The sequence below is a fragment of the Rhopalosiphum maidis genome, chromosome 2, assembly GCF_003676215.2.
Source record: "Rhopalosiphum maidis isolate BTI-1 chromosome 2, ASM367621v3, whole genome shotgun sequence".
Classification (NCBI taxonomy): Eukaryota; Metazoa; Arthropoda; class Insecta; order Hemiptera; family Aphididae; genus Rhopalosiphum; species Rhopalosiphum maidis.
This window is the reverse complement of record NC_040878.1, coordinates 23,721,414-23,736,747: the sequence shown is the minus strand read 5'-3', so window position 1 is coordinate 23,736,747 and position 15,334 is coordinate 23,721,414. Positions and strand designations below refer to the sequence as shown.

The 15,334-nt window shown below is 27.0% G+C and overlaps 3 protein-coding genes and 1 pseudogene across 3 annotated transcripts; 1 reads left to right on the top strand and 3 right to left on the bottom strand.

The window, feature by feature from the left end:
* The first annotated feature begins 77 nt into the window (after positions 1–77).
* LOC113551136 (ribulose-phosphate 3-epimerase) lies at positions 78–5,016 on the top strand. Its single transcript, XM_026953182.1, has 4 exons — positions 78–510; positions 1,897–2,136; positions 2,226–2,555; positions 4,834–5,016. Exons 2-4 carry the CDS (start codon positions 1,900–1,902, stop codon positions 4,951–4,953), a joined length of 687 nt encoding a protein of 228 aa, XP_026808983.1. The 5' UTR covers positions 78–510; positions 1,897–1,899; the 3' UTR covers positions 4,954–5,016.
* A 1,578-nt stretch (positions 5,017–6,594) lies between these two features.
* Positions 6,595–7,445, bottom strand: LOC113553830 (probable signal peptidase complex subunit 2). Its single transcript, XM_026957373.1, has one exon. The coding sequence runs from the start codon at positions 7,195–7,197 to the stop codon at positions 6,616–6,618; it is 582 nt and encodes a 193-aa protein (XP_026813174.1). The 5' UTR covers positions 7,198–7,445; the 3' UTR covers positions 6,595–6,615.
* Positions 7,446–10,196: 2,751 nt separating this feature from the next.
* Positions 10,197–11,047, bottom strand: LOC113553607 (probable signal peptidase complex subunit 2). Its single transcript, XM_026957010.1, has one exon. It carries the CDS (start codon positions 10,797–10,799, stop codon positions 10,218–10,220), a length of 582 nt encoding a protein of 193 aa, XP_026812811.1. The 5' UTR covers positions 10,800–11,047; the 3' UTR covers positions 10,197–10,217.
* A 2,751-nt stretch (positions 11,048–13,798) lies between these two features.
* Positions 13,799–14,653, bottom strand: LOC113553928 (annotated as a pseudogene).
* Between the last annotated feature and the right edge of the window lie 681 nt (positions 14,654–15,334).

Genomic DNA, 15,334 nt, shown 5'->3' with positions numbered 1-15,334 from the left:
ATACGGCTGGTTGGCGGCGGCGGCGGCAGCACCGTGTTCCCGTCGAAAAAGTTATTCAGATCAAAAAGGTCATACGATCCCGCGATAAGACGATAACGCTACTGAACACATGACGTCCGTTAGCTAATGATTCGATAACACCCGTCGACCATGGCCTGGTAGTGGCTGACGGCTGTTATAGTTGTTACTCTTTGCCCCTTTCCCACCGATTGGTCGTGTCTACACGTGTTGAGCGCGACCGGCAGGCGATGAAGTCTCGTTTCCTTTCACCTTTTATTATTAGTATTTAGTTTGCTTTTGCGACTGGACGAGCGTTCAAAGATCATGACATTATACAATTTAGAATAGATGCTTATCGTCGGAAACGTACTCAATGGTTACTGTTTGACGGCGTTCGTGTGTGCAGCGTACTACCCTCAGTTCTTACAACACAGACAGTAATTTCTTTTCTGAGCAGCAAGCATTCGCAGTATTGTTTCATCTATTCTGTGCGACTGTTCTGCATCTACAGTAAGATTTATCATGCAGTTTATTAGAATTATGCCTTCCCAAAATCCTTTTTTACTATCGTATTGTAAAGTGCCCTCAAAAAGCCAACCTTCCTAAATCCACTCAGTAAGTTGTTTCAACAATTTTTTAAACCGTCCTCACGTACCTACTTGTCAACTGTGAGTTACGAGACACCGACTTTCTATTTTAAAATTTGTGTACTTTATATTTAAACATTTTTTATACAACACTATTGATGGACAAACAACTGGTTTTATGAATATCAATACCAATACCAATTACACTAAAAATTTGATTTAAATAAATATTAAATAAAATACGGTTCTATTTTTAAATTTGTAGGAAACAGACGGTCTTCCCTGAAAAAAATTTTTATGGACAAAAATCTTGTATTTTTACACGATAACACAATATTTCTACCAGTTCATACTTCATTTACACTCAATAAAATACACAATATATATTTTCACAAGTCTTGAAAAATGTTCTAAAATTAATATGTTAAACTTCTACCATTATATCATGTCTTGTTTTACATAGCCTGTATACCCTGAAAATACAAATATTTAATAATAATTAAAAAAAATCATTCTTTTAAAAGTTTCAATTAACCTTTATTTTATGAATAAATTCCATTATAATTAATAAAATTAATAAATTATTAAATTCAAATTAATATATTAATAATTTTAAGTTATAACTCAGTTTCATATATCTAAGATGTGAATAAAGTATTGTAAACACAATTGTTGGTCTATTATTTTATCTTTGAACTAGCATTTACCATTAGAAAATACCTACTAATTCAAATTTTATAGGAATATAAACACAATTTAATAGATTATTTAAAATTAGTAAATAAGTACAAAATGTGTGTGTTCACTACATAATATATTATTCTGTTTAGGAATATAGGCTAAAATATCAAGTGTTATGTATAATAATTTAAAGTTGTAAAAATTACCATTTTAAAATGAATAAACAGGGAGATTTTGTATTCTGTGCAAAAACGAAAAAAAAAATGATTTTTGTCCTAGATCTTAAAATTATTGTTACAGTAAAATCGCATTATTAATTTGGTCTTTCCTTAATATAGACACCTGTTTCATAATACTTTAATACTTGCATAAAAATACCTCAAAATTAATCAATTCTTACCATAAAACGGTCTAATACTTTATTGAATTTTATCTTGTATATTAAATAATTGTTGTATTTCTTAAATTTTAAATATTTGTTTATTGTACTGAACAATATATGCACCTTGGCTCATTTCGTAGGATATTTTGTTTAAATTGAACAACCTAGAGCCATAATTTGATTTTGCTATGTATTTAAATCAGAAAATATTAGAGTATTTATTTATTTTTGTTTTTTTTTTTTTAGAAAATGGCTAAGACATTATCTTGTAAAATAGGTCCATCTATTTTAAATGCTGATTTATCACAGTTATATAATGAATCTCAAAAGTTGATAGACAGTGGAGCCGATTACTTGCACTTGGATGTTATGGATGGTACTTTTGTACCTAATCTGACTTTTGGACATCCAGTCGTGAAATGTCTAAGAACTAAGTTGCCCAACACTGTGTTTGAAACACATATGATGGTTCAAAATCCAATTCAAGTATAATTTATAATTTATATAATAAATATGTACATTTAAGTTTTTATGTATACTGCTTAATATTCATAATTTTTAAATGTTTACATTAGTGGATTTCTGCTATGGCTGATGCTAATGTAGATCAGTACACATTTCACATTGAGCCATGTGATGACGTTCCTTTAGTATGCCGTAAAATCAAAGAAGCGGGCATGAAAGTAGGCTTAGCAATAAAACCTGGCACTCCTGTTACATCTGTTGAAGAATATATAGATCTAGCTGATATGATTTTGGTGATGACGGTTGAACCTGGATTTGGTGGTCAGAAATTTATGATTGACATGATGCCAAAAATAGAAATGTTAAGAGAGAAATATCCCACAATGGACATTGAAGTTGATGGAGGTATAGGTCCAAATAACATTGATGTTTGTGCTAAGGTAAAAAGTATACTATTCAATTGAATACATTTCCAACTAAATATTTTATAGGTATAAAATCTTATTTAAGTATTAACTAGGGATCGTAAGTTTTACGAGTTTGCATACCATTCTACAGTAGATTCTCATTATGTTGAATCTCAAAGGAAACAAGAAAAGATTAAAAATATTGAAAAGTTGGTAAATAACTTTAATGCTTAGAATGCATACTTTGAATATTTAAAACACTAATACTACACATATATATCAATAATAAACTACAATAATGAATTAATGAATTTTTTTTTTAATCTGACATTACAATTGACATAATATTACTTTTGTTTTTATAAGGATGTAAAAATTAATTGTGAGGACATTTAATTTATGCTTATTTTTTAATTCACTATATTGTATACGAATGACTACAAAAATAAACTACCAACACGTAAAATTACAATCACTATATCAAAATATGTACTGGTTCATTTTTTGTTCTTAACGCAATAAAAATATGTAACGAGATAACAAAATACGATCAATTTTATTTTGAATTATCAAGAGCAAAATGCTATTGATGGTAATTTTAAGGGGATTTTAATGTAGTTCGACATAATATGAATCTATTGTATAATAATGTTCTTGATTTTAACAAACCAAGCTAGAAATTCAAGCTATACAATGGTGAGTTTAAAATTTAATGCATATCTAACATATTTCTTCAATTTTAGGTAAAAAGTGCATATTTAATTGATTTTCATACGCACATTACGCATATTATTATATTAAATATTTACTAAAAAAACATTAGTTTATTTTCTTTCTTAACCTATGTATTTTAAATAATGTTTAATTTAGAACTCATCAGTAACATTATTATTGAACGCATTATTTATTGTCATCGCTTCAGTTGAATGTTAATTTTACGAGAACAGTATAAATGTATGATGCTCATTTAATCTCTATCGTATTAAGAGGACCTAACCTGCTTGTGTTGTCTCCGTCTTACACCGGTGCGACATAGCAAATTTTTGTTCACCATTTTCAATATTGTGCTGTTAGTTTTGATATTAAAGTAAACTGACCTATTATAAAATTTAAAGGTAAGGTAATTATCCAGAGCCCCATGTAGCCTTTTATTGATATTATTATTTTTAAATAAGTTATGATCATTTTAAAATGTACAGTTTCAAAAAGATCATAACTTGCTTAAAAATAATATCTATAAAAGGCTATATGGGGCCCTGGATAATTATCTTACCTTTAAATTTTATAATAGGTCAGTTCACTTTAATTTAAAAACTAACAATATTGAAAATGAACAAAAATTTGCTGTCACACGTGAGTAAGACGGAGACAACACATGCATGTTCCACGTCCTCTTAATATGCCAAAATACTATCTTATCTTTAATAAGTTGCTGACTTTTATTATTAATCTAATTATTGTTTATTTTTTAGTAAAGTTGTTGTAAAGGATTGGCATTATTTGACCATTTCAGTTTAATAAGATGTAAAAATGCTAACCAGTTGTCCACCATATTTTAAATATTACCTACAAATTTATTTTTCCACATTTTACATTTTTTTTTGTGAATATTATTAAAATTTGATTTAGTTTTTCGGAATTTTGAATCATTTTTTTGCATGTATATTTATTATTTTAGCTCCTATAACATCCAAGCCTTAATAATAACTTTTTGGAATGAAAGTACAGAATATTAACTAATTGGCATTGGTACAGCATGTGATTTACCTCTACTATGCATTTTTAGGTTTAGTGTATTACCTACTCTACCGGTAGTATTGTGTTCTATCAATTGCGAAATAAAAAATATAAAAAGACACACGAAAAACACTAAACTGCTGAGTGTAATTGAATATATTAATTTTCCTATTAAAAATGGATCACACACTTTACCTACAAAAATACTGAACATAACATATCTTACCGATGCCAATTTAACTAACTTAACGTTGTAGATGATCATCAATGTTCATTATACTTAAATTTCATAGAATGTATTTCTGATTTCTTATTTTATTTATTGAAATAATAAACATACAATTCATTCTATAGAGACAAATTATATTAATTTTTCAAGTAAATCAGTAGTTTAGTCAAAAACATTTATCTTTTGTTATAAAAATACATTATTTATTTATTATTCCATCATTACAACTATACCACTTAATATTAATACTTGTTATCTAATTATATTAGTAAGTTAAATCTATGATTTAGATACCACTTAATTGTATATCAGTTAATAAAGAAGAATTATTTATTTTTTTAACAGGCAGGAGCAAACATGATTGTATCTGGAACCGCAGTGATCTTAGATAAAAATCCACCTAAAGTTATTAAACTTCTCAAAGATGCTGTTAACAAGCATTTAAATAAAAAATTAAATTGTTAATTTTATTTTATTTTATGAAGTTTATTGTTGTTAATAAAGACATAACATTAATTAAAAGTTTTATTTAAAATATCTTGTGTTTATTGATTGAATTACTTTTTTAAATTTATATACAGTGGATTCCGCCTAATGTGGGCACCGCTTAATATGGGAAAAATGGTCTGGTCCCAATACAAATAATTAATACAACTAATTTCGGTTTTAATTGGCAAACAGGGCTAGTTCCAACGTGCCCATATTAAGCGGAATCCACTGTATAATATAAATCAATTATTGTTCTTATATATACATATAAAACTAGGAATTGTAAATAATGATCTATAAATGTTTAGTTGTTTTAACATATAAAACCAAGTTGATATGTAATGAATGAAAATTTAATTTAATTTTTGTTTTAAATACAATATACTACATTGGACGAAATATAACCAGAACTATAAATTAGGTCAATAATTGAAAAACAATTAAAAACTAATCGTCACACTTTATATTATAAAATTTTAAAATTTAAAAAAAAATCCATTACCTTTATAAATATAATTAATAATGTGTTTTATTATTTTATATTTTTTATGCTTAAATTATAAAATAATATTGAATAATATAAAAAAACTTGTATTCTTGTATGACAAACTCAATAATATATCAAACCTTATATTGCATAGTGTGGCAATACATTTATATCAAATAATTAATAACACGAGTGTGTTAAAATCAGGACGAAGAGCGTAATTATTGTATTAATTAATTTAACTATTTAAGTATATTTTCACATCTCTTCATGAAGAACTCTAAATTTAATGCTTAATGTACTACAAATAAAGATATGAATCGACAAGCATACTAAATCATATAACACATGACCTCTTCTGACAGTAGTCACCACCATATTTTATAAACTGATTATGTTCAAGGGAAACTGATGCAAGAGCTCGGCTAACGGTTAAGAATATTTGAGACATTCAAAGGCAGGTCATAACACTGTTTACTGGTAAATATAGTAATACCATACATATTGTATTTTTGTATTATAAGTTAACATTTTTCTACACTTAATACATTATATATGCATTCTTTCATTGATGCATGAATAGATGAATCAGGATTCAACACTTAAATAGAACACCTACCTAGAGCAAATTAATTAAAAATGTGATTATTATTTAAATTTTGGTCATAAAATTCAAAATTTGAATAGATACACTATAAATTGTCATTTATTATCATTACAATTTGAATAACTATAATTATATATTAAACACCTTTCAACATGCCATCAATTAATTTATGAATCTTAAATTTGCAAGAAAAAAAATGCACTATGATAACATAATTAAACAATTATTTTACTCTAATATAATATAAATGTAATGGATTCAAGGCAAAAAACAACAGTTTTTGTAACATAGCATCACACAAATAACAAGTTATATTTTCAATTCACCTATATTACTTACTCTCAACACTAAATAATTAGATAGTTTAATAACTGGTTTCTTCATAAACATTTGAATTATAAAATAATAAATGCAATTATTATTGTTATTATATATATATATATATTTGTATAATTTATAAATTAACATACATGAATGTATAAAATGATATTCCTGAATTTTTTTTAATTAAAAAAATCTTCTATTATTCTAATAATAATATAAATTATTCAATTTTCTTCAATTTCAAAACAGCTTCTCTCATTTTAGTTACCTCGTTTTCCACCACATCTTGACATAGCGTTCCTTCTTCGTCAAAATAATTTGCAACTGATTTGGATATTTCACGTTCTCTGATATCTGAACCAACAGCATCTTTGCGCACCATAGTCAAATAATACATACCAGTATGTTTTTTAATGTAACTGCTGGCTTCCCAAACAACATCTGGATTAAAACCACTTTCATCTCGTTCTAAAGTCACAGCAAATATGCCTTTTTCCATATATGTTGTGTATAATGTGATGGCACCCATGGTAAGGAAATATAAAGCAACACATACCGTAAGAACAAAACGCGATTTTGGGAATGGATTGAAAAAATCCCAACCAAGTGCAAATCCAGCAACCAGCACAGCAAATGTACATATCAGCAAACGATAGTCAATTAAAGAAAAGTCTTCGACATGGTTATACTTAGTAATTAATACTTCTTTCACCGCATCATCGAGAGTATTTTTTAAAGCGAGGTAATCCCATTTATTGATCTTAATTTGTTTATCTTCTGTGTTTGAATCTTCTTTACCCATTTTATCTTTTACTAATTAACTTGTAGTTTACTTTAAATATGATTTGATCCCTCTTGAATATTTAGCGTAGTCTGAACAAAAATTGTAAATGAATAGTCTAATATCTAATGTATACTGTATAGGAATAGCATGTATTGTTTTCCAATACTGCAAAAGCTACTATGTCAGTAAAGCCAGCTGGAAGGTTAGTGTACAGATTAACGTTTATTGTATAGTTGAATACCGACCGCTGACTAGATTTATGAATCACCAAATATTTAAAATGCTGATAACACTATCAATATACGTAAATAAAATAACGGTGTTGCCATGAAAAAAAGAAAGAAAATTCATAAATAATACTTTCTTAAATTCTGTGGACTGAGACCAATACTCGGTTTACAAATTATTGAATTAGATTTCAAATAAATAGAAAAGAATTATTCAAATAATTTTCATAAAATATATATGGAATAATCACTTAATTAAAAATATTAAATTATACCTATGCGTCCATTTACCCAGAATCTAGGCCAAAGCTGATAATGAATAGTATGTATTAAACGTGTATGAATATCTTTGTGTTGTCTCGTTTAGACTTTACTTAGATAGTTAGATGTATTTTAAACATTAAACATATATTTATATAGAATCTATCCAGATACATTGATTGATTGATTGGATGTATATTTTCAATTTCAAATTGAATACTAAAAAAAAAATGTATTTCTTACCTAATTTAATAATACAAATCTTGTTAATTTCACTGTACATATTCTAAAAATAACAATGCTTATTTGTCAATTTTACAATATTATCATTTTACACAGTGATAATATTTATTATTAAATTGATCAATGAATATTGTTCGTTTGATAATATATATATATGTGTAAGTCATGATAATTAAATTGGTAAATAAACCTTTACCATCAGATACTATAAATTTAACAATATCATCTTGTCTGCTCTATATTAACCATAATCTTGTCAATTTAATCTATGATTTTCATCACTATGATTGTGGTTTTTGGTTGAGTATATTTTAGTCTTTAGACAACTTTAAATGTTTACTGGGAAGATACGTTCGGAAAATAAAAAAGAACTGAGTATGTGGCTCATAATTTGTAAAATATTTTAAAGTAAAGTGAATTGCAATAGAGAAGAGTAGATCTGTAAAACTTGTAGAAGGATTGGAAAATTACTATAAATTAATAACCTTCGCGAATTGAAACTCTGGAGAGAGATTTATACATCTATCTAGTAGTGTGTAAAATAATTGTATTAACCAAAGGTAGTAGGGTTTTATTATTCACAAAAAAAAAAAATATATATATAAGTATAAAACATACAAGCATATTAAATTGTGTTATGATGTTAAGAAAAATTGCGTAAAGGTATTTAAAAAAATAAATTACCTATACAAGAATATTGTATAGGTAGTATCGTTATTATTTATTAAATTTAATATCGTGATGACTGATGGGCTTACACTGTTGACATAGATATATACTTCTAAATTATAATATAGTATATTATATACTACACATAGATAGGTATGTATTTATTAATTAAATAATCCAATAAAAACCAATTTTTATGTGAATTCATATTTAACAGAATATAATCATCCTCTTCATATGTATGATTGTATGATGACTTCACCCGAAACCGCAACCCAATCAGAGCAACCCGGCTCTGAGTGTACTCACATTTGCAAAATATGCTACGCAACCGGGTCGAGACAAAATATTTACAAATAAATGTTTACATATTATATAACTATACTTTGGTTCACTAGTAAATTGTGATGCGATTCACCGTCCGCTCTGCGAAGGTGTGAATTACGTAGTTCCTACAAGCAAATTAATTATTACAAACGATGCGACGATGTTGCCATTTTCCGTTTAGGTGCATCGTGCATACAATAAGCATATTGAATGATATTCAATAGGTACCTTATAGTCGGTACTAAACGTGAATTTCAAATAATGCCGTGGACGTCAGACTTCAGAGTGTAAGATAACTGATAGGTCACGCTTGGCTTACTGCAAGTTAGGTCATGAACATTGCTTATAATGTTTCTTCCTATTCCTTGTTTCCTCCCGCTTATGGTACATCAACGGTTTCTATATATTTCGTATCGCCGTATCGAAATATTACACTTATTACCTAGTTATTTTGACATCATCATATTACCTATATACAACGTTATTACAGACTAAAATAGTCAATAATTTTAATTTAATAAATAGTCTAAGACATAGGGAAAATATATTGTATTATGTTCAAGGGAAACTGATGCAAGAGCTCGGCTAACGGTTAAGAATATTTGAGACATTCAAAGGCAGGTCATAACACTGTTTACTGGTAAATATAGTAATACCATACATATTGTATTTTTGTATTATAAGTTAACATTTTTCTACACTTAATACATTATATATGCATTCTTTCATTGATGCATGAATAGATGAATCAGGATTCAACACTTAAATAGAACACCTACCTAGAGCAAATTAATTAAAAATGTGATTATTATTTAAATTTTGGTCATAAAATTCAAAATTTGAATAGATACACTATAAATTGTCATTTATTATCATTACAATTTGAATAACTATAATTATATATTAAACACCTTTCAACATGCCATCAATTAATTTATGAATCTTAAATTTGCAAGAAAAAAAATGCACTATGATAACATAATTAAACAATTATTTTACTCTAATATAATATAAATGTAATGGATTCAAGGCAAAAAACAACAGTTTTTGTAACATAGCATCACACAAATAACAAGTTATATTTTCAATTCACCTATATTACTTACTCTCAACACTAAATAATTAGATAGTTTAATAACTGGTTTCTTCATAAACATTTGAATTATAAAATAATAAATGCAATTATTATTGTTATTATATATATATATATATTTGTATAATTTATAAATTAACATACATGAATGTATAAAATGATATTCCTGAATTTTTTTTAATTAAAAAAATCTTCTATTATTCTAATAATAATATAAATTATTCAATTTTCTTCAATTTCAAAACAGCTTCTCTCATTTTAGTTACCTCGTTTTCCACCACATCTTGACATAGCGTTCCTTCTTCGTCAAAATAATTTGCAACTGATTTGGATATTTCACGTTCTCTGATATCTGAACCAACAGCATCTTTGCGCACCATAGTCAAATAATACATACCAGTATGTTTTTTAATGTAACTGCTGGCTTCCCAAACAACATCTGGATTAAAACCACTTTCATCTCGTTCTAAAGTCACAGCAAATATGCCTTTTTCCATATATGTTGTGTATAATGTGATGGCACCCATGGTAAGGAAATATAAAGCAACACATACCGTAAGAACAAAACGCGATTTTGGGAATGGATTGAAAAAATCCCAACCAAGTGCAAATCCAGCAACCAGCACAGCAAATGTACATATCAGCAAACGATAGTCAATTAAAGAAAAGTCTTCGACATGGTTATACTTAGTAATTAATACTTCTTTCACCGCATCATCGAGAGTATTTTTTAAAGCGAGGTAATCCCATTTATTGATCTTAATTTGTTTATCTTCTGTGTTTGAATCTTCTTTACCCATTTTATCTTTTACTAATTAACTTGTAGTTTACTTTAAATATGATTTGATCCCTCTTGAATATTTAGCGTAGTCTGAACAAAAATTGTAAATGAATAGTCTAATATCTAATGTATACTGTATAGGAATAGCATGTATTGTTTTCCAATACTGCAAAAGCTACTATGTCAGTAAAGCCAGCTGGAAGGTTAGTGTACAGATTAACGTTTATTGTATAGTTGAATACCGACCGCTGACTAGATTTATGAATCACCAAATATTTAAAATGCTGATAACACTATCAATATACGTAAATAAAATAACGGTGTTGCCATGAAAAAAAGAAAGAAAATTCATAAATAATACTTTCTTAAATTCTGTGGACTGAGACCAATACTCGGTTTACAAATTATTGAATTAGATTTCAAATAAATAGAAAAGAATTATTCAAATAATTTTCATAAAATATATATGGAATAATCACTTAATTAAAAATATTAAATTATACCTATGCGTCCATTTACCCAGAATCTAGGCCAAAGCTGATAATGAATAGTATGTATTAAACGTGTATGAATATCTTTGTGTTGTCTCGTTTAGACTTTACTTAGATAGTTAGATGTATTTTAAACATTAAACATATATTTATATAGAATCTATCCAGATACATTGATTGATTGATTGGATGTATATTTTCAATTTCAAATTGAATACTAAAAAAAAAATGTATTTCTTACCTAATTTAATAATACAAATCTTGTTAATTTCACTGTACATATTCTAAAAATAACAATGCTTATTTGTCAATTTTACAATATTATCATTTTACACAGTGATAATATTTATTATTAAATTGATCAATGAATATTGTTCGTTTGATAATATATATATATGTGTAAGTCATGATAATTAAATTGGTAAATAAACCTTTACCATCAGATACTATAAATTTAACAATATCATCTTGTCTGCTCTATATTAACCATAATCTTGTCAATTTAATCTATGATTTTCATCACTATGATTGTGGTTTTTGGTTGAGTATATTTTAGTCTTTAGACAACTTTAAATGTTTACTGGGAAGATACGTTCGGAAAATAAAAAAGAACTGAGTATGTGGCTCATAATTTGTAAAATATTTTAAAGTAAAGTGAATTGCAATAGAGAAGAGTAGATCTGTAAAACTTGTAGAAGGATTGGAAAATTACTATAAATTAATAACCTTCGCGAATTGAAACTCTGGAGAGAGATTTATACATCTATCTAGTAGTGTGTAAAATAATTGTATTAACCAAAGGTAGTAGGGTTTTATTATTCACAAAAAAAAAAAATATATATATAAGTATAAAACATACAAGCATATTAAATTGTGTTATGATGTTAAGAAAAATTGCGTAAAGGTATTTAAAAAAATAAATTACCTATACAAGAATATTGTATAGGTAGTATCGTTATTATTTATTAAATTTAATATCGTGATGACTGATGGGCTTACACTGTTGACATAGATATATACTTCTAAATTATAATATAGTATATTATATACTACACATAGATAGGTATGTATTTATTAATTAAATAATCCAATAAAAACCAATTTTTATGTGAATTCATATTTAACAGAATATAATCATCCTCTTCATATGTATGATTGTATGATGACTTCACCCGAAACCGCAACCCAATCAGAGCAACCCGGCTCTGAGTGTACTCACATTTGCAAAATATGCTACGCAACCGGGTCGAGACAAAATATTTACAAATAAATGTTTACATATTATATAACTATACTTTGGTTCACTAGTAAATTGTGATGCGATTCACCGTCCGCTCTGCGAAGGTGTGAATTACGTAGTTCCTACAAGCAAATTAATTATTACAAACGATGCGACGATGTTGCCATTTTCCGTTTAGGTGCATCGTGCATACAATAAGCATATTGAATGATATTCAATAGGTACCTTATAGTCGGTACTAAACGTGAATTTCAAATAATGCCGTGGACGTCAGACTTCAGAGTGTAAGATAACTGATAGGTCACGCTTGGCTTACTGCAAGTTAGGTCATGAACATTGCTTATAATGTTTCTTCCTATTCCTTGTTTCCTCCCGCTTATGGTACATCAACGGTTTCTATATATTTCGTATCGCCGTATCGAAATATTACACTTATTACCTAGTTATTTTGACATCATCATATTACCTATATACAACGTTATTACAGACTAAAATAGTCAATAATTTTAATTTAATAAATAGTCTAAGACATAGGGAAAATATATTGTATTATGTTCAAGGGAAACTGATGCAAGAGCTCGGCTAACGGTTAAGAATATTTGAGACATTCAAAGGCAGGTCATAACATTGTTTACTGGTAAATATAGTAATACCATACATATTGTATTTTTGTATTATAAGTTAACATTTTTCTACACTTAATACATTATATATGCATTCTTTCATTGATGCATGAATAGATGAATCAGGATTCAACACTTAAATAGAACACCTACCTAGAGCAAATTAATTAAAAATGTGATTATTATTTAAATTTTGGTCATAAAATTCAAAATTTGAATAGATACACTATAAATTGTCATTTATTATCATTACAATTTGAATAACTATAATTATATATTAAACACCTTTCAACATGCCATCAATTAATTTATGAATCTTAAATTTGCAAGAAAAAAAATGCACTATGATAACATAATTAAACAATTATTTTACTCTAATATAATATAAATGTAATGGATTCAAGGCAAAAAACAACAGTTTTTGTAACATAGCATCACACAAATAACAAGTTATATTTTCAATTCACCTATATTACTTACTCTCAACACTAAATAATTAGATAGTTTAATAACTGGTTTCTTCATAAACATTTGAATTATAAAATAATAAATGCAATTATTATTGTTATTATATATATATATATATTTGTATAATTTATAAATTAACATACATGAATGTATAAAATGATATTCCTGAATTTTTTTTAATTAAAAAAATCTTCTATTATTCTAATAATAATATAAATTATTCAATTTTCTTCAATTTCAAAACAGCTTCTCTCATTTTAGTTACCTCGTTTTCCACCACATCTTGACATAGCGTTCCTTCTTCGTCAAAATAATTTGCAACTGATTTGGATATTTCACGTTCTCTGATATCTGAACCAACAGCATCTTTGCGCACCATAGTCAAATAATACATACCAGTATGTTTTTTAATGTAACTGCTGGCTTCCCAAACAACATCTGGATTAAAACCACTTTCATCTCGTTCTAAAGTCACAGCAAATATGCCTTTTTCCATATATGTTGTGTATAATGTGATGGCACCCATGGTAAGGAAATATAAAGCAACACATACCGTAAGAACAAAACGCGATTTTGGGAATGGATTGAAAAAATCCCAACCAAGTGCAAATCCAGCAACCAGCACAGCAAATGTACATATCAGCAAACAATAGTCAATTAAAGAAAAGTCTTCGACATGGTTATACTTAGTAATTAATACTTCTTTCACCGCATCATCGAGAGTATTTTTTAAAGCGAGGTAATCCCATTTATTGATCTTAATTTGTTTATCTTCTGTGTTTGAATCTTCTTTACCCATTTTATCTTTTACTAATTAACTTGTAGTTTACTTTAAATATGATTTGATCCCTCTTGAATATTTAGCGTAGTCTGAACAAAAATTGTAAATGAATAGTCTAATATCTAATGTATACTGTATAGGAATAGCATGTATTGTTTTCCAATACTGCAAAAGCTACTATGTCAGTAAAGCCAGCTGGAAGGTTAGTGTACAGATTAACGTTTATTGTATAGTTGAATACCGACCGCTGACTAGATTTATGAATCACCAAATATTTAAAATGCTGATAACACTATCAATATACGTAAATAAAATAACGGTGTTGCCATGAAAAAAAGAAAGAAAATTCATAAATAATACTTTCTTAAATTCTGTGGACTGAGACCAATACTCGGTTTACAAATTATTGAATTAGATTTCAAATAAATAGAAAAGAATTATTCAAATAATTTTCATAAAATATATATGGAATAATCACTTAATTAAAAATATTAAATTATACCTATGCGTCCATTTACCCAGAATCTAGGCCAAAGCTGATAATGAATAGTATGTATTAAACGTGTATGAATATCTTTGTGTTGTCTCGTTTAGACTTTACTTAGATAGTTAGATGTATTTTAAACATTAAACATATATTTATATAGAATCTATCCAGATACATTGATTGATTGATTGGATGTATATTTTCAATTTCAAATTGAATACTAAAAAAAAAATGTATTTCTTACCTAATTTAATAATACAAATCTTGTTAATTTCACTGTACATATTCTAAAAATAACAATGCTTATTTGTCAATTTTACAATATTATCATTTTACACAGTGATAATATTTATTATTAAATTGATCAATGAATATTGTTCGTTTGATAATATATATATATGTGTAAGTCATGATAATTAAATTGGTAAATAAACCTTTACCATCAGATACTATAAATTTAACAA